The following is a 21755-nucleotide window of genomic DNA, read 5'->3' on the forward strand; positions in this document are numbered from 1 at the left end:
GGGGATGTGGCACTGTCACTGGTAAGAGTAAAAAGAGAGGAACAAACCACAAGGGAAAAGGATAAGACACTGGCATGAATTGAAGAAAGAAGCCTTAACCCAAACTAATGAGTGGCCTTTGAATGAGGGCATGACTTGAGAAGTAAACTAGTTTCTGAGCCAGACTGCTATAGCTGGTCATCATCCAGTAGTTTAAAGGATAACAGGAAGAGGACCCACAGCAGGACACTGTTTTGTTACCACCTGTTTCCTGGAAGTGTTTACCAAAAATGTATGCAAGTTGGGGCAACTTCATTGGTCCAAAGTTTACAGCCCTTCTGAGAGTCCTTGACTCTCATCTTTGCCAGATCACCTTTTAGCCCTTTCCCAGTCTGTTGCCCTTCCACTAATCTGTGACTGCTCCCAGATAGGCTGCTAACCAGCTAGGAAGAGTGGCTGGGATTCGCTGGGCTCCAGCAAGAAGCCAGCACTGACCTCTTCATTTTCGTCTTCGCCATCCTCTCGAAGAACCATGTCTAGGATGTTTCCTTTGATCTTGAAGTCTCGTGAGGTGCTGAGCTTCATGTGCTGCATCAGGTTCACCTGTGACAGGATTGTAAGCATGGGACATCTCCCTACTCATAGGTCCTGCCAGAACAGCTTAAGCTATTTTTAGTGCACCTCTGAGAAACCTTTCCATTTCTACCTAAAGAAAGCACACACCCACACTTCCTTCTGTATGCTGGGGTTCAGACCAGATCAGGAACAGCAAAGAGGCTGAGTGTGGTGGCTCATGCCTGTAATCCCAGCACTTTGGGAGGCTGAGGTGGGAGGATCACTTCAGGCCAGGAGTTTGAGACCAGCCTGGGCAATACAGACCCCATCTCTACAAAAACAAACCCGGAAAATTAGTAGGTGTGGTGGCATATGTCTGTAGTCCCAGCTACTCTGGAGGCTAAGGCCGAAAGATCACTTGAACCTGCACTCCAGCCTGGGTGACAGAATGAGACACCATCTCAAAAAAAAAAGGGCGGGGTTGCGGGGGGATGGCAAACACACAAATGGCCTAGAGTCTTTTTTCCTCCATTGTAGTTGTGCTGCTTTAGTTTGCTAGATCTGTCAAGAAGGTAAATGGGAATGGAAGGACATAATAAGAGAATGTTTACCTTGGACCTCTTAGAAAGGTGGATGAGAAATTTTTCATACTGTTCAATGGCAAAGATGAGGTTAGGGATTGGCTTGGTTTCCCGAAGAACTCTGGCCTAAGGGCAAAGAACATAAGACAAATTTCAGGTTGAACAGTTTTTGAAGTTTTCCTCTGAAGCTGTCACTTAAAAAACTGTGTATGGCTTTGGGGGAAAAGTCTGTTTTCCAATCAAATGCAGTTTTACTTATATACCAGTAATCTAAAATTTTTAACAGTTCAATCTGGAAGGACCCAAATGCCAGTAGAGATAATTGCACTGATCTCTCCATTTAAAATTCCAGTATTTGTTGTTATCTAGAGACTGGCTGAGGAGAGCAGGATCATTTGCAGAAATTTAGTTGCTTTTCTAACTTGAAATTCTTAAGCCTATTCTGACCCTAGCTCTATTTCCTTGTTCTGGTTTGGATACGAGTTTTCACTGCTGGGATTATATATCTTTCCCCCTAACTTGAATTGTAATTTGTAGGTCCTTATACATTTTTTTGTGTGTGTATATGTATATCTGTGTGTGTCTGTGTGTATATATATATTTATATATTTTTTTAACCCATGAGGATACTGTACACTATTTTTATTTTTTTGAGATGGAGTCTCACACTGTCGCCCAGGCTGGAGTGCAGTGGCCGGATCTCAGCTCACTGCAAGCTCCGCCTCCCGGGTTCACGCCATTCTCCTGCCTCAGCCTCCCAAGTAGCTGGGACTACAGGCGCCGCCACCTCGCCCGGCTAGTTTTTTGTATTTTTTAGTAGAGACGGGGTTTCACCGTGTTAGCCAGGATGGTCTTGATCTCCTGAGCTCGTGATCCGCCCGTCTCGGCCTCCCAAAGTGCTGGGATTACAGGCTTGAGCCACCGCACCCGGCCCACATTTTTTTTTTAACATTATCTTGGAGCTAAATCCAGAGAGCCGAACATTTAGATGTTTATTTTTTCATATCTCTCCAGCATAAATATACTATAACCTATTTAGCCAGTCCTCTATTAATGGATATCTTTGTTTCTAATATTTTACTTTTATGAATAATGTTGTGAGGACCATCCTGTACACAGGCCTGTATATCCTAAAAGTGAAACTGTTACATCAGAATGTATGTTTATCTTCTGAGATTCAGTAGTCATTGCTAAGCCTCTGGAGAGGCTGTACTAATTTTCACCTTTGCCAGCAATGTACTAAGTGCCTCCTTTCCTGTACCCCCACTGACTCTTACACATCTTTTAGGGAGCACCTTTTGCATTCACCAACTTTACCTAAAAATAATTTCTCCCAATTGAGTATCACAAGTTATTTTACTATTTCTATTTCAACTCAAGGTTTTCTGATGCTTCCTGAATAAAATGTTTTTGGTTCAGAGGAAAAATAAGATGCTCCATCTGATCATAAAATCCCTGATTTGAGAAGCAGTCATGTATATAATACACACACATACACACACTTTTTGGTAACAGCTTTGTAGAGCTATATGCCATACAATTCACTCACAATGTACTTTTCAGTACTTTCAGAGTTGTGCAACCATCACCAGTCAATTCTAAAACATTTTCATCACCCCCAAAAGAGATTCCATACCCTTTTTAGCTGTCACCCCAGTTTCCCCATCTCCAGCTACTACTAATCTAGTTTGCCTTTTTAGATTTATTTATTCTGGGCATTTCATGAAAATAGAATCATACAACATGTGGTCTTTTTGTTACTGGCTTCTTTCGCTTAATGTTTTCAGGGTTCACTAACAACCATATTTTAATGGTCAGTGTCAGCAGCTTACCATGGCGGTGGCAACAGTGGCAAGTTTCTCCTTTTTCTCTCCCGTATAGTTCAGGCTCTTACTCTTATTCTAAAGAAACAGAAACACATTCTCTTATTCCTGATGATTTTTCTGTAGAGCTAGCATGCTAGTGGTGATTTTTTTTTTTTTTTCTTTTTGAGATGGAGTCTTGCTGTCATCCAGGCTGGTGTGCAGTGGTGCGATGTTGACTCACTGTAACCTCCGCCTCCCAAGTTAAGCGATTCTTGTGCCCCAGCTTCCCGAGTAGCTGGGACTACAGGCACGCGCCACCACACTCAGCTAATTTTTGTATTTTTAGTAGAGACGGGGTTTCGCCATGTTGGCCAGGCTGGTTTCGAACTCCTGGCCTCACGTGATCTGCCCACCTCAGCCTCCCAAAGTGCTGGGATTACAGGCCTGAGCCACCACGCCCACCAACTAGTGGCAATTTTCTTAGAAGGTAATTACACAGGGTATGAAGGCCAAGTCTGGAATAGGATTATCTGTGTGACAGATGTTAGAAGATAGGGAAAAAATGTGATGCTTTGTAATCCTCAGATATTTTTCTTTTTTAATTGTTGGGAGGTTTACAATCTGTTGTTCTTAGAGCTGGCACGTGGAAGTTGAAGGTGGGACTATTACTGCACTGGGTCAGTCAAGGGGCTGGTGAAGTACTAAAGAGTGGTTAAAATGGGGACTGTCAAGGTGGTAGCAGGAATAGGCATTTCTATTTCTATTTTAGCCAGTGGACTAAAAGGATTCCATAAAGGAGAGGAAGCTGAGGAGGCTGCTGCAGGGCCCTGCAGTCTTCCCACTTACAAGCAATCACCAGATATATTTTATTTTAGTTACTCAGCTAAGCCAAAACTAGATACATTTTATGTGCAATGGGTTATCATGCTCAAGAAGGGTTTAAAGGGTCACAGAACACTTCCCTGTGTTGTAAATTATTGGGTAATAAAGAGCTCCTGGAGAGGGATGAAGAACTAATAAAAGGAACCAAAAGGTATAGGATTCTGATAATATCAAGACTTGAGTCAGGAGAGACGGGAGAAAAACCTACCCAAATGTAAGGTACGGAAATGTAGGACGCTTTTTACCTCAAGGGGAGTTCTAAACCTTCTTAGGAAGGGAATATACCAGGCTCCACGAGGACAAGAGAATTAAAGAAACAGACCTGAAAATAAGAGAAGCTCTGCAACTGGAGCCATGAGAGAAACAGGTTTGTTCCACGTCATGTTCTGGAAAATGAACTGTAGACATTCCAGAGGAGCTGGTATGTAGGAATCTGTTTTTGGCCCTGGAAGGCAGGGTAGAGGATGGTAGAGGGTGAAGCCCTATTAAGTCGGGGGCAAGGAAGCAGTCACAGATCGACCTCACTGACCAAGTGGGAAGTGAAACATCTTCCCAGAGGTTGTGTCCAAGATGGGACCCTGTTCAACTCCTTAGATCAACCCTGTTCCCTGCCCATTGCAACTGATCCAGGCAGGACTAAAATTAGAGCCAGAAGAGAAGCATCTTTTTTTTTTTTTTGAGATGGAGTTTCACCCTGTCGCCCAGGCTGGAGTACAATGGTGTGATCTTGGCTCACTGCAACCTCTGCCTCCCAGGTTCAAGCGATTCTCCTGCCTCAGCTTCCTGAGTAGCTGGGATTACAGGCACGTACTACCACGCCCCGCTTTCTTTCTTTTTTTTTTTTTTTGAGACAGAGTCATGCTCTGTTGCCCAGGCTAGAGTGCAGTGGCATGTTCTTTTCTCACTGCAACCTCCACCTCCTGCGTTCAAGTAATTCTGCCTCAGCCTCCCGAGTAGCTGGGATTACAGGTGCCTGCCACCATGCCCAGCTAATTTTTGTATTTTTTTTTTTTTTTTTTTTTTTTTTTTTTTGAGACGGAGTCTCGCTCTGTCACCCAGGCTGGAGTGCAGTGGTGCAATCTCGGCTCACTGCAAGCTCCGCCTCCCGGGTTCACGCCATTCTCCGGCCTCAGCCTCCCGAGTAGCTGGGACTACAGGCGCCCGCCACTGCGCCCGGCTAATTTTTTTCTATTTTTAGTAGAGACGGGGTTTCACCATGGTCTCGATCTCCTGACCTTGTGATCCGCCCGCCTCGGCCTTCCAAAGTGCTGGGATTACAGGCGTGAGCCACCGCGCCCGGCCAAATAAAATGATTAGACAATGTGACTTTTGAATCACAACAAGGGTAGTAAATAGGATCTAACAGCAGTATTTCCCAGATTGTACTCTATGGAACATTATTCTGCCAAATAGTAGTAACATTTGTTATTTTTTAAAAAATGTTCTTGAATAGGTCTGAAAACTACTAATGAACATACTGTTGGAACTCTCAGCATTGTTTTTATTTTTCTTGATACAGGGTCTCACTCTGTTGCCCTGGAGTACAGTGGCATGATCATGGCTCACTGCAGCCGTCAAGTCCTGGGCTCAAGTGATCTTCCTGCCTCAGCCTCCCAAGTAGCTGGGACTATAGGCAAATACCTGGCTAAATTTTAAATTTTTTGTAGAGATGGGGTCTCACTATGTTGCCCAGGCTGGTCTTGAACTCCTGGCCTCAAGTGATCTTACCTCCATTAACCACCATGGCTGGTCTCAGCACCTTTAATATGCAAATGGACACCATGAATCTCTAAGGTGAGAGATACGGTATGAGCATCTCTCCCTGAATTCCTTTTTTTGAGGACTGTCTCAGTCTATATAGGATATTTTGTGAAATGTGGCTTTATAGGTAACCTTAAGACTTGGAGATGAAGAAACTCAAAACCCAAATACGGTAATGGACAGATATATATCCAACAGATTTGTTTGACGAATGGCACCCACATGAAAATTTACAAGCATGAGGTTTGAGAAAGCATTCCTGCAAGCATTTGGGTGAGATAAAAGGAGAGGACCAGAAGTAATAGCTTTATGACAGTTGACTACTGGCTGGATGGCTGGATATAGAAAATGGATGATGATGCATTCCTGACCCAGATCACAAAACTGATAGAAAGACAAGGTGACAGGGAGTCTCAGCTATCAGTCCATTACTAAGAACTCCTTCAGCTAAACCCAGATGACAGCCCACTTGATGGCTGATTCTTTTTTTCTTTTTTTTTTTTTTGAGATGGAGTTTTGCTCTTGTTGCTAGGCTGGAGTGCAATGGCGCGATCTTTGCTCACTGCAACCTCCGCCCTCCAAGTTCAAGCGATTCTCCTGCCTCAGCCTCCCAAGTAGCTGGGATTACAGGTGCCCACCACCATGCTCAGCTAATTTTTTGTATTTTTATTAGAGATGGGGTTTCACCAGATTGGCCAGGCTGGTCTCGAAGTCCTGACCTCAGGTGATCCACCCGCCTTACCCTCCCAAAGTGCTGGAATTACAGGCGTAAGCCACCGTGCCCAGCCGATTGCTGATTCTTAAAGGGAGGGGAAGAGGCACCCTGAATACACATACTGAGGCAAGTTACCGATAAAATGATATTGTGCCTGTAAATGATGCAGAGGCAGAAAACAAGTGAAGCATCACTATCAAAGTGGTCACAATCCATTGCTTTAATAATTGGTTCTAGAATCTTGGTTGAGATTGACACTTAGTGGACTCATTCTCTCTGATTCCTCAAAGATCAGTAACAGCCCTGTGATACATTTACTGCATGACTAAGTGGCCTTAGGAGACAGTAGATCTCTCGTTTCTTCCTCTTTCCAACCAGGGGTGATTCTGTCCCTTAAGGACAACTGGCAATTTCTGGAGACATTTTTGGCTGTTACAACTAGGGGGCTGCTATTGGCATCCGGTAGGTGGAGGCCAGGGATGCTGCTCAACATCCCAAAATGCACAGAACAGGTCCCACAGCAAAGAATTATCTAGCCCAACATGTCAATAGTGGTGAGGTTAAAAAACTCTGGTTTAAGCAAACAGTAAAGGAGATTCAAGTACTGCCGGAATCTGATGGTATTTAGGACCAAATGACACCTACAAAGCCCACGTCCTTCCACTTCCCTGAAAGTGCCCTCACTGCACTGCCATCTCCTCACAGCCCTTCTTCATGTGCTTGCTGCTACTCTGCTCACACTCCCAGAGGATGCCTCATGGCATGGACTTTCAGTCACCCAGGAATAAACCAAGTCCATGAGCCCAAGCATGCTTGTTCCTTCCTTGCTCCAAATGCAAACATATATGCTTCCTTTCTCCAAATTAAGTGAAACAGTTTTCTTTACATAAATAAAGATCTCCTTGCTCCAAAGCCCTCAAGCCTTGACTTGGTCTCTGATGGGTGCCTCCAGCTTGTGGTAAGCAGGGGAAAAAGTTTATATATGCTCAGTTCAGGTGATCAATAGTCCCCTGGGCATGTAAGAAATCCTTTCTTGAAGACCTATTGGGTACTGCCTCTGAATCACTTACCTGTACATAAGAAATGAAAGAATAACACACAGGGGTCAGATGAGAACCAGACAGCTTCACCTGCAACAAGGGAAAAGGAAACCAATGTAACCAGCAATAAAAGTGCTTCCCCCATTCCTAGGAAACACATTCTCAACTCACCAGCTTTTCCATATTTTTTGGAATTCCTCCAGAGCTCTGACACACCTGGAGATACTAATAAAAAAAGATTACTAGATTTAGCAGACTATCCTATGAAGCTACAAGTGACTGCTGTAGTGAGCTTATGGAGTGTGACTCATCATTCTGACTGAAGAGGGAAAAGAAAAATTCACAGAGAAGCCAAGACACAAGGCTTATTCCTCTCCTCCAAAGCTCCTAAGCTTCCCAGACAATAGGTAATGAAGGGTTTGTTTCTGACTTGCTCATTTCTTTAAAAATTCCTCAGGTTGATAGTCCCTGTATATAAAACCCAACAACTTTGCTGTTTTTCCTTTTAAAGATGCCAAGAAAGAGAAGAGGCTCTCAGTGTTTCCACTACAGCAGCTTAGCCACATGTAGCTAGAGCTGCACATTCTGAGAGAGCCACACTGCTGTGATGCAGGGTGGTCCACATCTTTCTTGGGTTATCTGTGCCTTTCTAAGTATTTAATATGGATCGTTGCTAGAAACATAAACAGTAAGGGCAGGGTACGCCTTGTATTTTTATAAAAAACAATTGTCTTCCCCACCTTAGTACTTGATCTATAAGGCATTTAACACCTACATGTTAAAGGAATGAAAAAAGGAATAAACATCTCTTTAGTGTCCAGACTGGTTAGAAATGGTATAATTTCTATGCATTATGGGCTCAGATTTAATTCTAGGATAGTTTTAGATTAAACCTTAGAAGGTATTTAAAAGAGGCATTCATTCTCAATCAGGTGCCACATACATGCCAAGGAATTAAAGGCCTCCATCCCAGCACTTTGGGAGGCCGAGACGGGCGGATCACAAGGTCAGGAGATGGAGACCATCCTGGCTAACACGGTGAAACCCCGTCTCTACTAAAAAATACAAAAAACTAGCCGGGCGAGGTGGCGGGCGCCTGTAGTCCCAGCTACTCGGGAGGCTGAGGCAGGAGAATGGCGTGAACCCGGGAGGCGGAGCTTGCAGTGAGCTGAGATCCGGCCACTGCACTCCAGCCTGGGCGACAGAGCGAGACTGCGTCTCCAAAAAAAAAAAAAAAAAAGGGAATTAAAGGCCTCCAAAAGCAGATTTTTTTTTAAATTTTTTTTATTTTTGAGATGGGGTCTCTGTTGCCAAGGCTGGAGTGCAGTGGCACGATCTCAGCTCACTGCAACCTCCACCTCCCGGGTTCAAGTGATTCTCCTGCCTCAGCCTCCTGAGTAGCTGGGATTACAGGTGCCCGCCACCACGCCTGGCTAATTTTTGTATTTTTAGTAGAGACGGGGTTTCACCACGTTGGCCAGGCTGGTCTTGAACTCCTGACCTCAGGTGATCCACCCGCCTCAGCCTCCCAAAGTGCTGGGATTATAGGCATGAGCCACCATGTCTGACCCAAAAGCAGATCAGAATTATAAACTCTTTTTCCCTGGCTTGTGGAGATGCCTGCCACGTACTGACCAAACTAAAATGAAACCATGACCTGACAAGATGGAGGCAAATGCTCTCTTGTTTAGGGACATTCTGCAGCAGTGGGCTACTGCCCCAGCCTCATCTCCTGGCTCACTGGGGTAGAATGGTGGGGGTGAATCTGCTTGTCTCAAATACTCACATATCTGACAAGTGCTGTAAGTGTGGTGTACATTTTGCACAAGTCCTTTAACAAGGTGTCCACACAGCTGCCTGATGGCAGAGCTGTCTGCACCAGCTCATGGAAAAATGTAAGCAGAGTTCCCAGTTGCATGACGATGGCTTTCTCGACAGGCTGATTTGGCAGAGTTGTCTGAGAAGAGGCCTCTTCTAAAGAAAAATAAAATTGGCACATTCAAACCCAACTTCATTTTCTAGTTAAGAGTAAAGGAGATTTAGAAATTGATTACTGCTAACTAAAAAGTCTTTATGGAAAAATGAACATTCAATATGCAGAGTGAATTAATAATTGTACTGTGATAAGACATACGATCTTCTACTTCTTTCATCACATAGGAAAAAATCTAGCTTAAAAGCAAATAAGAAATTTAGCTCAGGGGCTCCATTTTTATGCACTAGCCGAGTATGAATTTTGACCTTGCTCATGTCAATTCCTGGAATCCCAGTTGAACTTATCTTACCTGATACAGTTTCTTGGCTCACTTGTCCCTTAAGCTTGGTGATTAGCCAGTCCACTTCTTCTAGAACCTTCTCGGCCTGACTCAGAACAAGTAACTGAAAGAAAAGAATGCCTGGTGTGATTCACTACACACAGCTGTCGGGGTAATATAATAACTGTGGTCACCTGGCCACCTACAGGTGGGTTACAGGTCTCAGGACACAAGCCATTATAGGACACAAGTCACTTCACATAGAGTAGAATGGAAGGAATGACAAAGCTATTCTCCATGGCTCAGGTACAACACTTACACAGATAGTGGGGGCAGCAGTTCTCAAATTCACTATTGCAAAGTGGTTTGTTTTCTCCACCTCTACATCCTGGGGAAAAAAAGAGAGGTGAGACCTAATGACAGTAAGGTTGTTCCCTTGACCCCCATCCCCACACAGGGTATTGTACTGAAGGCTCATTATAGTACCTGGTCTATATCTCCCAGATGCCCATGGATATCCTGGGACAAGTCACGCAGCAGAATGACAGGACTCTTATACAAAACATGCAGGCTGAAGAGCAAGTTCATCAAGCTCTTGCAAAACAAGGCATCCTCTAGGAATAGGAAGAAAAGCAAATTAAAAGGTAAGTTATGGCCAGGCGTGGTGGCTCACGCCTGTCATCCCAGCACCTTGGGAGGCCAAGGCAGGTGGATCACCTGAGGTCAGGAGTTCGAGACCAGCCTGACCAACATGGAGACACCCCATCTCTACTAAAAACACAGAATTCGCTGGGCGTGGTGGCGCATGCCTGTAATCCCAGTTACTTGGGAGGCTGAGGCAGAAGAATTGCTTGAACCCAGGAGGCAGAGGCTGTGGTGAGCCAAGATTGTGCCATTGCATTCCAGCCTGGGCAACAAGAGCGAAACTCTGTCTCAAAAAAAAAAAAAAAGAAAGGAAAAAAAAAGGTAAGTTATAACCCAGTCAGGTCCCTCAGGTATGTGTACAGGGTATGTGGGGTGGAGTGCCTAACCAGAACAGGAAGTAACTTGTCATGTCCCAGGCACAACATCCCAGTGTTACACATACTACAGCCAAGCAGTTAGTCTGCAATGATGCCTCTTTATCCATGTGCCCAAAGAAGGCAGACATTTCCCATCATTAGTCATGATTACTGTGTAACTCGCATCCAGATCAAGTACATTACGAGTATTTTAGGGACTCCCTCCTAACTTGCCCCACCAAGGAAACTGCTATCCTGACTTCTAACATCTCAGATGAATTTTGTCTAATTTTGAACTTCATCTAAATGGAATTCTACAGTAAGTACCCTTTTTTTCTATCTGGCTTCTTTTGTCTTACAGTACATTTGTGAGATCCTCTCCAAGTTGTGTGTACATGTAGTTTGTTCATGCTCATTTGCTGTATAGGATTCCACTGTGTGAATATATCATAATTCTTTTATCCTTTCTACTGCTGATGAACACTTAGGTTTGTTTTTACCTATTAAAATAGTGCTGCTAAGAGGACTCTTCCACATTTTTCTGTTGTGGCTGGAATTGTTGAGTCATGGGCATATATTTAATTTTAGTAGATATTGCTGAACAGCTTTCCAGAGTGGTTATACCAATTTATACCTCCACCCCCAGTGAATGAAAGGCCCAACTACTCTACATTCTTGCCAACACTTAGACTTGGTATTAGGTGTCTGTTTCATTTTGACCACTCTGGTGAATGTGTAATGAATGGGGAATACCTTTTCTTTTCCCAATGCCATTGGAGGATAGTGATTTTATATAAAGCCTTTAGGAAAACATGGCAGGAAACTTACCCCGGCTGTTTTCCTTGCAAATCTTTGATGTCCAGGATAACATCTGCACAAACTAAATTAGAGATCATTCAGATATTAAAGAAACATGCCAGAGATAGACCTAAGTGTTGTCAGAAGAGTTCTAGACCTTTCCCTGTCTAAGCAAATCAGCTGCTAAAATATGTTCTTAGATCTCAAGTGGTAATATATGACGAAGGGCATAAAAATAAGTCCAAAATTCTAAGAATTATGAGAATAATATATAATTTAATTCTCAATGTCTATGTCCTTATTGAGGGCCAAAAGTTTTGGGGTCCTTACACCTGAACTTCCTCTGCTTCTACCATAGTGGTCTAGGGCTAAAGCACCCTCTTTTCTTTCCCGTGCACCCAGACTCTCCGCTTGAGAATATCAGGTTATCAGAAAGGTGTGGGAAAGAGAAATCCTGGCTATAAGAACAGTAGAATTAGCATTTAGAAGCCGAAAGAACAAAGGAGGTTAGAAGAGAGAAGGGCAGAAAAAAGAGAAATAAAAGAGTCAAGAAACCAGACAGAATTTTCTTAGCTAAGTGAAGGAGACTTAAGGTCTTTAGATAGCAAGGGTCTGCATCACCAGACACACAGTCACCTTTCTGCTTCAGCAGTTCTTTCAGCTACAAAGGCACTGAAATGCGGTTATACTTAAGTGTAAATGACTAACAAGAATGCAGTTTTGATCTGTTGAGAAAAAAGGTAAATTAAGAGGCTAACTGAAAGCTCTCTACAAACTGATATTAAAAGATCTTCAGAATACTATGTTCAATGAAATAAGCAGGATGTACAAGTTTTCCTGTGAAGAGGGGTAGGATTGGGAATAAAACTCTGTATTTACTTGGAGAGGAATAAAGAAGGTTGAAGGACACAAAAAACTAAAGGTGTTTACTTACTGGGGAGAGGAGGAACTAAACAGATGGAGGACATGGGTGGGGGAGACCATTCACCATAAATCTCTTGATAATCTCTGGTTTTCAAATCACAGGACTTTATTACCAATTCAAAATTAAATGGAAAAATTTTTGGCCGGGCACGGTGGCTCACGCCTGTAATCCCAGCACTTTGGGAGGCCGAGGCAGGTGGATCACAAGGTCAGCAGATCCAGATCATCCTGGCTAACATGGTGAAACCCCATCTCTACTAAAAATATAAAAAATTAGCTGGGCGTGGTGGCGGGCACCTGTAGTCCCAGCTACTCAGGAGGCTGAGGCAGGAGAATGGCAAGAACCCAGGAGGCGGAGCTTGCAGTGAGCCGAGACTGCGCCACTGCACTCCAGCCTGGGTGACAGAGCAAGACTCCATCTCAAAAAAAAAAAAAAAAAAATTTAAAGAGACTACCTGAAGTTAAGGGAGAAGGGGTAGGTGGTAAAACATTTAAAAATCTAAAAGTTTAAAGTTTAAGAAAGAAACATTTTTTAATTTTCCTATAAATTTTAGCCTTTCTAAATCCATTTATTTTCTCTCAAATTTCCCCCTGCCCCAATTACCTATTTCCTTCCCAGTCCTTTACTCTTTGCAGCAAAAACAGCAGTATGAAATAATGATGCTGAAAGCAAAGTGGGGGTGAGCTGTTTGGAACTGGGATGAAGTAACAAAAGGGACTTTCTTTGGGCAAACCTGGAAGTAGGACGACAGGAAACAGCTCTGCTTTCTAGTGCCAAACACCTTCATACTCAGAAGGCTACAAGTCTTCTGAGGCAAGGGCTCACATAAAGAGGAGTATACTGCAGGGCTTCATTGTCTTTCTCAAGCCCAGGATGTAGATGTGGTAGGAGCACACAGTCCTGGGCTCCAGTAGGTACTCTATCATCCTACAGGAAAATTACTCCTGAATGGAACAGACCCCCAACATGCGGTCCTTCTCTTATTCTTGTGTGTGTGAACGCTCATGTGGGTGCACACTTACACATATATACATACAACCTATCTCTGCAGAGGTGTTTCTGCTTTAGGGATATAGTTACACTTTCTGAATTAATCATCTTTGGTTGAATTTCCTCCAAAGTCAGTACCAGGTAATTGTGCTGAGAAAGTCAGCTGCTGAATGTCAACTGCCTTCTTCATAATTAACAGACTTTCTTCTTAGAAAAGGGGAAACATCAAGAGTGGCAAAGAACATAGGTTTAAGAAGGTTGAAGGCACCAAAGATCACACAGGATTATTTCCGTGGTGTTTCACTCTACCCGGAACAAACAAACAAAAGCAGTATGTTCTTGCCCTGTATGGCTGCATATAAGTATGTTGTGGTAGACATATTACGTAGGAAAGAATATATCTTACAGGTCTTATATTAACTCAGGTGTATAATTTAACATATTATGTAAAATAAGTTCAACTTCAAGAGGACATTTAGATATACACTTTTATGATGCAATAATCCTTGCCTTCTAAGGAATGCTAAATGGAATTGAGTGGTACTAGTACCTGAGGAGAGGAGGGCTCCAGTAGCTTGGACAAACTGGTAAGAACAGTGACTAGCAGGAGGGCTTCTTTGCTATTAAAATCTTCCTCTTGGCTGCTAAGTAAATTCAACAAGGACCTCTGAGAAAGGAAGGCACACACAGCAAGCAAGGTTAGCAGACACAATCCTATCAGGAAGAAGAGGCATCTAGTCAGAGACTCCTAAGACTAGGACACAAAGAATTCAAAGCTACCAAAATTCCAAGAGGATAAAATCTGAAAATAATCCTGAATTGAGCAGTAGTTTCCTAAGCTGTTTTTGACCATAAACCTCTCTGAGAATTCTCCTGAAAACTGGCTCTTTCTGTTCCAACCCCATGCTAAATGTAGATAAGGAACTATGTACCCAATTTCTGGTGGCTCACAGCTCCCTGGAGCCTATCCATTGATCTCAGGCTTAGACCAGGCACCAAACCCAGCGTTCCTTATATACCTTCCCTGTTACCTGAAATAACTATGTATTTGATTATTTGTCAGTGTCTTTCTACTATAATGTAAGCTCCATAAGGATAGGAATATTTTGTTTCTTTTATTCCCTGCTATATCTCCAGCACCTAGAACTGTTTCTGGCACATGGTAGGAACTTCAAAATTACTTGTTAAGTAAAAAAGTCCTGTGATAGAACATCCTGATATTTTGACAACTATTGGTTAGAAACTAACAAGCTATGCAGTGAGCTGAGATCCGGCCACTGCACTCCAGCCTAGGCGACAGAGCCAGACTCCGTCTCAAAAAAAAAAAAAAAAAAAAAAAGAAAGAAAGAAACTGACAAGCTATATTGTCCAGTCTTTACGGAGTCTATCAGACCAAGCCAAATTATACCACAGACTCAGAAACAAAAACAGACTCTATACCTTGAAGATTCCTTTCTGTTTACATCAACTCAAACAGTGGTCCTTAGAGGTAATGAGTATTGCAGGTTGGGTGGCTAAATACACATCCTCACTATACATTATCTTCCATTCTGAGAGCTATGTCCTGTGGCTTGGATGACCCAGAAAAAATTCATTTCCTACTTGGTCACTGTCTGCCCATTCTTATCAGCTGCCCCTGCTAACAGTTCCTTTGCAAAGCCCCTCAGGCTGCTACAGCAGCTTCGCAAGGCTTCTCACCTGAAATTGCCGGATCTGGAATGCTGTTCTCTGAGTGACACTGACGTCTGCGTCTTCTCTCTCTTCTCCTTCCTTATCTGTGACATCTATGAATGGAAAAGAAACTCTATCTTCTTTGATATAAACTCATGCTTCTTGGCCTTTTAATAGCTAAAATTTTTGAAAGCCAAAAAAAGTCTAAAGGCAGAGTTAAATTTATTTCTAAAATTTTGTGATTTCTTAATACTATATTCCATTTTCCAGTCACTCTTTGTGGTTGAATATAATCCAGTAGGTGCCAATCCTGAATCCACTAGATGTCACTCCTTAGCAACATTAGGACTGTTCTCAAGTGTCTTCTGGTAGATTAACAAATGGAATTAAGGGGTTGAGTTAAGGAGAAACCTAAATCAAGTCAATTTATTGATACTGCAATGCTCACCCAGAGCTCTGAGAAACTGCTGAATCTTGGGCTGATAGAACTGTTGCACAGCACTGAATATTTTCTGTAAACCCTCCAAGCACAGCAGTGAGATGCTCTTTCCTTTCTCTTTCTTTCCCAACTCTTCCACTGAAGTAGGAATTGAAGTGTATCTCCACAGCAAGACTCTGAAGCAGGGTAAAGTGGTTTTGTTTTTAAAGACAGGTTCACCAAGATAAAATTACATACAGTAAAATTCATACCCTGTAGGCGAACAGTTCTAGAATTTTAAAAAAACTTATATGGTTGTGTAATCTCCCCACAATCAAGGTATTTCTATCACTCTAAAAGTTCCCTTATGCTCACTGATAGTCTATGCTCTCCTCCCATTTCCAAGCAACTACTGATCTAATTTCTGTCCCTATGGTTTTACTTTCTACAAAACATCATACAAAAATGGTTATCATTCAGTATATAGCCTTCTGAGTCTGCCTTTAACACAGCAGACTCTATATTCATGAGGGATATTGCTATGCAGTTTTCTTGCAATGGTCTGGGTCTGGTTTAGTATCAGGGTAATGCTGACCTCATTAATTAAATGAGGTGGAATATGTTCTCTCTTATTTTCTAGAATTTGCACAGAATTTACATTACTTCTCCCTTAAATGTTTGGATGAATTTATCACTGAATAGACCTAGATCTGAAGTTTTGTGAAAAGAGTTTGAACCACATATTCAATTTCTTTGAATAGAAATATGATTACTCAAGTTTTTTTTTTTGTTTTTTTTTTTTTTTTTTTGAGACAGAGTCTTACTCTGTCACCCAGGCTGGAGTGCAGTCAGGTGATCTCAGCTCACTGCAAACTCACACCTCCTGATTCAAGTGGTCTTCCTGCCTCAGCTTCCCGAGTAGCTGGGACTACAAGTGCACGCCACCACATCTGGCTAATTTTTGTATTTTTTTAGTAGAGTTGGGGTTTCACCTTGTTGGCCAGGCTGGTCTTGAACTGCTGACCTCAGGTGATCCACCTGCCTTGGCCTCCCAAAAGCGCTGGGATTACAGATGTGAGCTACCACGTCTGGCCAGGTTGCCTATTTTTTGTTGAATGAGCTTTCAAGAAATCTGTCTATTAAAGTTTACTGGCATAAAATTGTTAATATTCAGTTATCCATTTTTTTTTTTTTTTTTTTTGAGACGGAGTCTCGCTCTGTCGCCCAGGCTAGAGTGCAGTGGCCGGATCGCGGCTCACTGCAAGCTCCGCCTCCCAGGTTTACGCCATTCTCCTGCCTCAGCCTCCCGAGTAGCTGGGACTACAGGCGCCTGCCACCACGCCTGGCTAGTTTTTTTTTTTGTATTTTTTAGTAGAGATGGGATTTCGCTGTGTTAGCCAGGATGGTCTCGATCTCCTGACCTCGTGATCCGCCCGTCTCGGCCTCCCAAAGTGCTGGGATTAAAGGCTTGAGCCACCGCGCCCGGCCCTGTTATCCATTTTTTAGCATCTGTAGGATCAGTAGTGATGTCCCTTCTTCCTCAATTCTGCTATTTGTAATGTGTCTTCTCTTTTTCTGATTAGTCTGGCTAAAGTTCATTAAATTTATTGATCTTCTCACAGAACCAACTTTCTTTTTCTGTTTTCTATTTTAATTTTCTGCTTCTTCATAGTTGTGCTTTTGTCTATTTCCTTCCTTCTGATTGCTTTCATTATAATTTGCTCTTCTTTTTCTGTTTTCTTAATGTGGAAGTTTATATGGGAGATTTAAGATTTTTAAATCACTAACTGCTTTAATTTCCTCAGTAGTGCTTTGGCTGGATCATATGTTTTGACATGTTGTCTGTTTGTTTCCATTCTATTCAAGATGTTTTCTAATTTCCCTTATGACTTTTTGACTACGGGCTATTTAAAAGTGCATTTAATTTCCAATATATGGGGATTATCTAGATATCTTTCTGTTACTGCTTTCTTCTTTTATTCTGTTGTGGTCACAGAATTTCTACTTTTTAGTAGAAATTTGCTGAGTTTTTATGGCCCAAAATATGGTTCATCTTGGTGAATACACCATGTGCATATAAAAAGAATGTATATTTTGAAGCTGCTGCACAGTGTTCTTTTAAGTGTCAATTAAATCAAGCTGGGTGACAGTGTTGTTCACTTCTTCTACCTCCTTCCAGTAGATTTTCTATCTACTGCTTTTTTTTTGTTTTCTGTTTTTTGACTACAGAGAGAAGGCTGATTACATTACTTAAGGATTTGTCTATTTTTCCTTCAGTTCCATCAGTTTTTGCTTTAAGTATTTTGAATCACTTAACCATTATGTAGTATCCCTCTTTTTTGCCCCAGTAATAGCATAACATTTTATATGTGACTAACAATCTATATCAAAGCAAAACTAGAAGCCCTGGTGAACCCAAGAGTTCAAGGCCAGCCTGGGCAACACAGCAAACCCTATCTCTTTAAATGGAAAACAAACAAGCAAACAAACAAAAAACAAAAGCCACAGAGGCTCAGGCCTGTAATCCCAGCACTTTGGGAGGCGGACGTGGGTGTATCGCTTGAGCCCAGGAGTTCAAGACCAGTCTGGGCAACATGGTGAAATACTATCTCTACAGAAAATTAAAAAAAAAATAAGGGTCGGGTGCAGTGGCTCACACTTGTAAACCCAACACTTTGGGAGGCCAGGGTGGGTGGATCCCTTGAGGTCAGGAGTTTGAGACCAGCCTGGCCAACATGGTGAAACCCCGTCTCTACTAAAAATACAAAAATTAGCAGGCATGGTGGCACATCCCTGTAATCCCAGCTACTTGAGAGATTGAGCAGGAGGATCACTTGAACCCGGGAGGCGGAGGTTGCAGTAAGCAAGATCACGCCACTGCACTTCAGCCTGGGTGACAGAGCAAGACCTGTCTCCAAAAAAAAAAAGTAGTAAATAAAATAAATTAAAATTAAAAATTAAAAAGTAGTTGGGCATGGTGGCATGCACCTGTAGTCCCAGCTATTCAGAAAGCTGCAGTGGAATGACTGTTTGAACCTGGGAGAAAGAGGTTGCCGTGAGCTAAGATTGCACCATAGCATTCCACCCTGGGCAACAGAGTGAGACTCTCAAAAAAAATCCCAAAAAACAACAAAAAAGAAACAAAAGGAGGGGTGCGCCAGGGGAAGGCAGGACTAGAAAAAAGACCCTATGTCAATGACTGCACTTTTTTTCACTCTTTTGAGACAGAGTTTTGCTCTTGTCACCCAGGCTGGAGTGCAACGGTGTAATCTACGCTCACCGCAACCTCCACCTCCCTGGTTCAAGCAATTCTCCTGCCTCAGCCTCCCGAGTAACTGGGATTACAGGCATGCACCACCAAGCCCGGCTAATTTTTGTATATTTAGTAGAGACAGGGTTTCCCTATGTTGGTCAGGCTGGTCTCGAATTCCTGACCTCAGGTAATCTACCCGCCTTAGCCTCCGAAAGTGCTGGGATTACAGGCGTGAGCTGCCGTGCCTGGCTTTTTTTTTTTTTTTTTTTTTTTTTTGAGAGTCTTGCTCTGTCACCCAGGCTAGAGTGCAGTGATATGAACTCAGCTCACTGCAACCTCCACCTCCCAGTTCAAGCAATTCTCCTGCCTCAGCCTCCTGAGTAGCTGGGATTACAGGCACCTGCCATGACGCTTGGCTAATTTTTTATATTCTTTCACTCTTAAAATATGTGTAACCTCAAATTACCTTCATCCTCCGTTCCCAGTTTGTTCTCTTGAAGACACCACGGCCAGGTGGAGTAAGTTTCTAAGGGGTGGGAGTGGCTTACCGAGTTATGTCACAGAGGTTCTGAAAGATCTTGTCTGGGTTTTGGCCATCAGGGCCACTCACATGCCCCGTTTCCTTTAGCTGCTGTACTTTCTGCAGAGCAATGTTCACTGCATAGCGCATAAACTCACTGCTAGACCTGAGAACAGAAAGGCTTTCTTGGTGGCTTTGGATACTATCCCTAGAGAGAAAGAGAGAGAGAACAAGAAAGATTCCCTTACTGCTATTGGTATATGGAATTAAGCTTTCTAGAAATTGTTCAGAACAGCAGCACCCAACAGCTTGCCAGTAAGCTCCAACTGGCAGACTCTCTAGGCAGCCCAAGCTATAGTCACTGCTATGGCTGCCCTTTTATAATTGTTATTCCTAGTGGTTCCTCATTTTCTCCCCCTCCCCAAATCCTTTACTTTGATAAAATTTAAATGTCAGTCTTAGTCTCTTTTTCTGTTCCTTTGTATTTTTAATTCAGTCACTCCCCACCTATCTGTCTATTTATTTATTTATTTAGAGACAGAGTTTTGTTCTTGTTGCCCAGGCTGGAGTGCAATCACGTGATCTCATCTCACTGCAACCTCTGCCTCCTGGGTTCAAGTGATTCTCCTGCCTCAGCCTCCCAAGTAGCTGGGATTACAGGTGCGCACCACCATGCCCGGCTAATTTTGTATTTTTAGTAGAGATGAGGTCTCACCATATTGGTCATGGCTGGTCTTGAACTTCTGACCTCAGGTGATCCACCCACCTCAGTCTACCAAAGTACTGGAATTACAGGAGTGAGACACCAGGCCTGGTGCCCCCTACCTTTTTAAATCTGTTATCTTGCACAAGCCACTTATATAGACTTTCTTAAAACACCCTGTTGGAATTCATCCCTATCTTTTCATTTATTAGCCCACTGTTCCTCATTTATCCTTTAATAATTCAAGGTACCTATTTAAAGTACCTACCTAGGATTGTCCAGCATTCATTTCAAGAAAATTAAAACCTCCTGACTTAATTCTTACTGTAAATAATCCAAACGAGGTGAAACAAGTGAGCCTAGGTAGGCATACGATCCTCGGGGAGTGGCTGTCTTTAAGCACTCTAGCAGAACCTTACCTGAAAAGAACAGTGAGAAGACTGGACACAAATTTCATGGACAAAAGACTATCATTTGTCTTGTTGGCCATTTTAGTTTTGGCTTTACCAGCTTTTTCATTAAGGATGTCAGAGAGCTTTTTGTAACACATAAATAAGCTCAGAATGTCCTCAAATTTGTTCTTACTGTAAAAAACAAAAAAGAGACCGCTAAGGACAAACATCAGAATATTGTGGTTTACTTTTACATATGATAATAAATAAATCACAATGCTTCTTTAAATATCATATTTTAGACAAAACATTATAAATGAATAGAACTTCGTTAATATAATACTCCCAGGTCATAGCAATCTATCTGGGTTATGTTTCCCCTGGTGTGACCTCGGCTCACCGCAACCTCTGCCTCTCAGGCTCAAGTGATTCCCCTGCCTCAGCGTCCTGAGTAGCTGGGACTACAGGTCCCCACCACTACCACCCGGCTAATTTTTACATTATTAGTAGAGACGGGGTCTCACCATGTTGGCCAGGCTGGTCTTGAACTCCTGATCTCAAATGATCCACCCACCTTGGCCTCCCAAAGTTCTGGGATTACAGGCGTGAGCCACTGTGCCTGGCCTCCCCTCCCTTATTTATACCAGTCCCTGCAGAGCATTAAAGTCCAATACTACCACCAATCAAAATTTCCATTAGGAGTTCTTGAAGTCAGGGTCTGGGAAATTCTGAGTAAGTGAAACCCTGCTGGAGGGCTTTCATTTTATAGGCCTGGTAAGCATATACTTCAGTGTTCTCTAGTGGAAAGAACACAGTTTAGTCTTAGACTAGGTGCTCATTTAGTCTGTTTACTGCCTGGAATATTGCTACAGTAAAAATATATAAATAAAATGGAGAATTCACCAAATTACAAGTGGAGTTATAGCAATACCTTACCTGAAATTACTTATGGAGAAATTGTATTCTATTAAAACCTCACAAACTCCCATCACAAGAAAAGCACAGATATTATTTTTTATGCCAATACTGGTGCTCTGAGAAAAATCTGCTGATTTATCCTAAAAGATACAAGATACAAATTAATAAGCTACTAAAGAACTCCATCATTCAATACAGCTGAAGACTCGCAATTACCAGTTCAAAGTCTTCCAGCTCACTCTTAATCATTCTATTAGTAATGGACTCCAATATATCATCTAGGGCTTGGTAGAATGCCTCTTCCTCCTCCGCTTCCTCCTCTCCCTGCTGTAAGGGTATCACTGTATTCTTATACCAGGCTAAACAATGCTGAATACAACACAGCAGATAATCCTGTAGGAGAAAATAAGTAAATTAAATACTCTTGAGTGTTGATGGATAACCTATAAAGTTGTTCATAACCAGCAAATAATTCTTATCTATAAGGATAAAGAAAATGATTCATTAGTGTTACAAATTAAGTCCATCTAAATTAACGAAACTGGGAAAATAAACTGAATAGCAGCATCCTTTTCTAATGCTGCCCCCCGAAA

General features: G+C 42.5%; 2 protein-coding genes across 8 annotated transcripts in view; one reads left to right on the forward strand and one right to left on the reverse strand.

The window, feature by feature from the left end:
* Positions 1–21755, reverse strand: part of LOC105488333 (FA complementation group I) — an 80151-nt gene that overhangs the window by 633 nt on the left and 57763 nt on the right. For 4 of the 5 annotated variants that reach the window (XM_011752281.3, XM_011752279.3, XM_011752277.3 and 1 more), the window contains 17 exons: positions 21379–21555; positions 21181–21302; positions 20272–20436; positions 19178–19357; positions 15407–15573; positions 14986–15071; positions 13838–13954; positions 11403–11454; positions 10060–10187; positions 9893–9961; positions 9604–9697; positions 9105–9292; positions 7490–7543; positions 7349–7408; positions 2948–3016; positions 1146–1241; positions 475–582 (listed from right to left, as the gene is read on the reverse strand). In XM_011752281.3, coding sequence (XP_011750583.2) covers positions 475–582; positions 1146–1241; positions 2948–3016; positions 7349–7408; positions 7490–7543; positions 9105–9292; positions 9604–9697; positions 9893–9961; positions 10060–10187; positions 11403–11454; positions 13838–13954; positions 14986–15071; positions 15407–15573; positions 19178–19357; positions 20272–20436; positions 21181–21302; positions 21379–21555 — 1932 coding nt within the window. The remainder of the gene's footprint in view (positions 1–474; positions 583–1145; positions 1242–2947; positions 3017–7348; positions 7409–7489; positions 7544–9104; positions 9293–9603; positions 9698–9892; positions 9962–10059; positions 10188–11402; positions 11455–13837; positions 13955–14985; positions 15072–15406; positions 15574–19177; positions 19358–20271; positions 20437–21180; positions 21303–21378; positions 21556–21755) is intronic. The other variant, XM_071100711.1, reaches the window with a different exon arrangement.
* LOC105488336 (retinaldehyde binding protein 1) overlaps positions 13807–21755 on the forward strand; it is a 94970-nt gene continuing 87021 nt past the window's right edge. For 2 of the 3 annotated variants that reach the window (XM_071100712.1, XM_071100714.1), the window contains exon 1: positions 13807–13874. The gene's annotated coding sequence lies outside the window, so the exon portion shown is untranslated. Of the gene's footprint in view, positions 13986–21755 lie in introns of all 3 variants that reach the window. The other variant, XM_071100713.1, reaches the window with a different exon arrangement.

Source organism: Macaca nemestrina, chromosome 7 (genome assembly GCF_043159975.1).
Source record: "Macaca nemestrina isolate mMacNem1 chromosome 7, mMacNem.hap1, whole genome shotgun sequence".
In the NCBI taxonomy this organism is placed as follows: domain Eukaryota; kingdom Metazoa; phylum Chordata; class Mammalia; order Primates; family Cercopithecidae; genus Macaca; species Macaca nemestrina.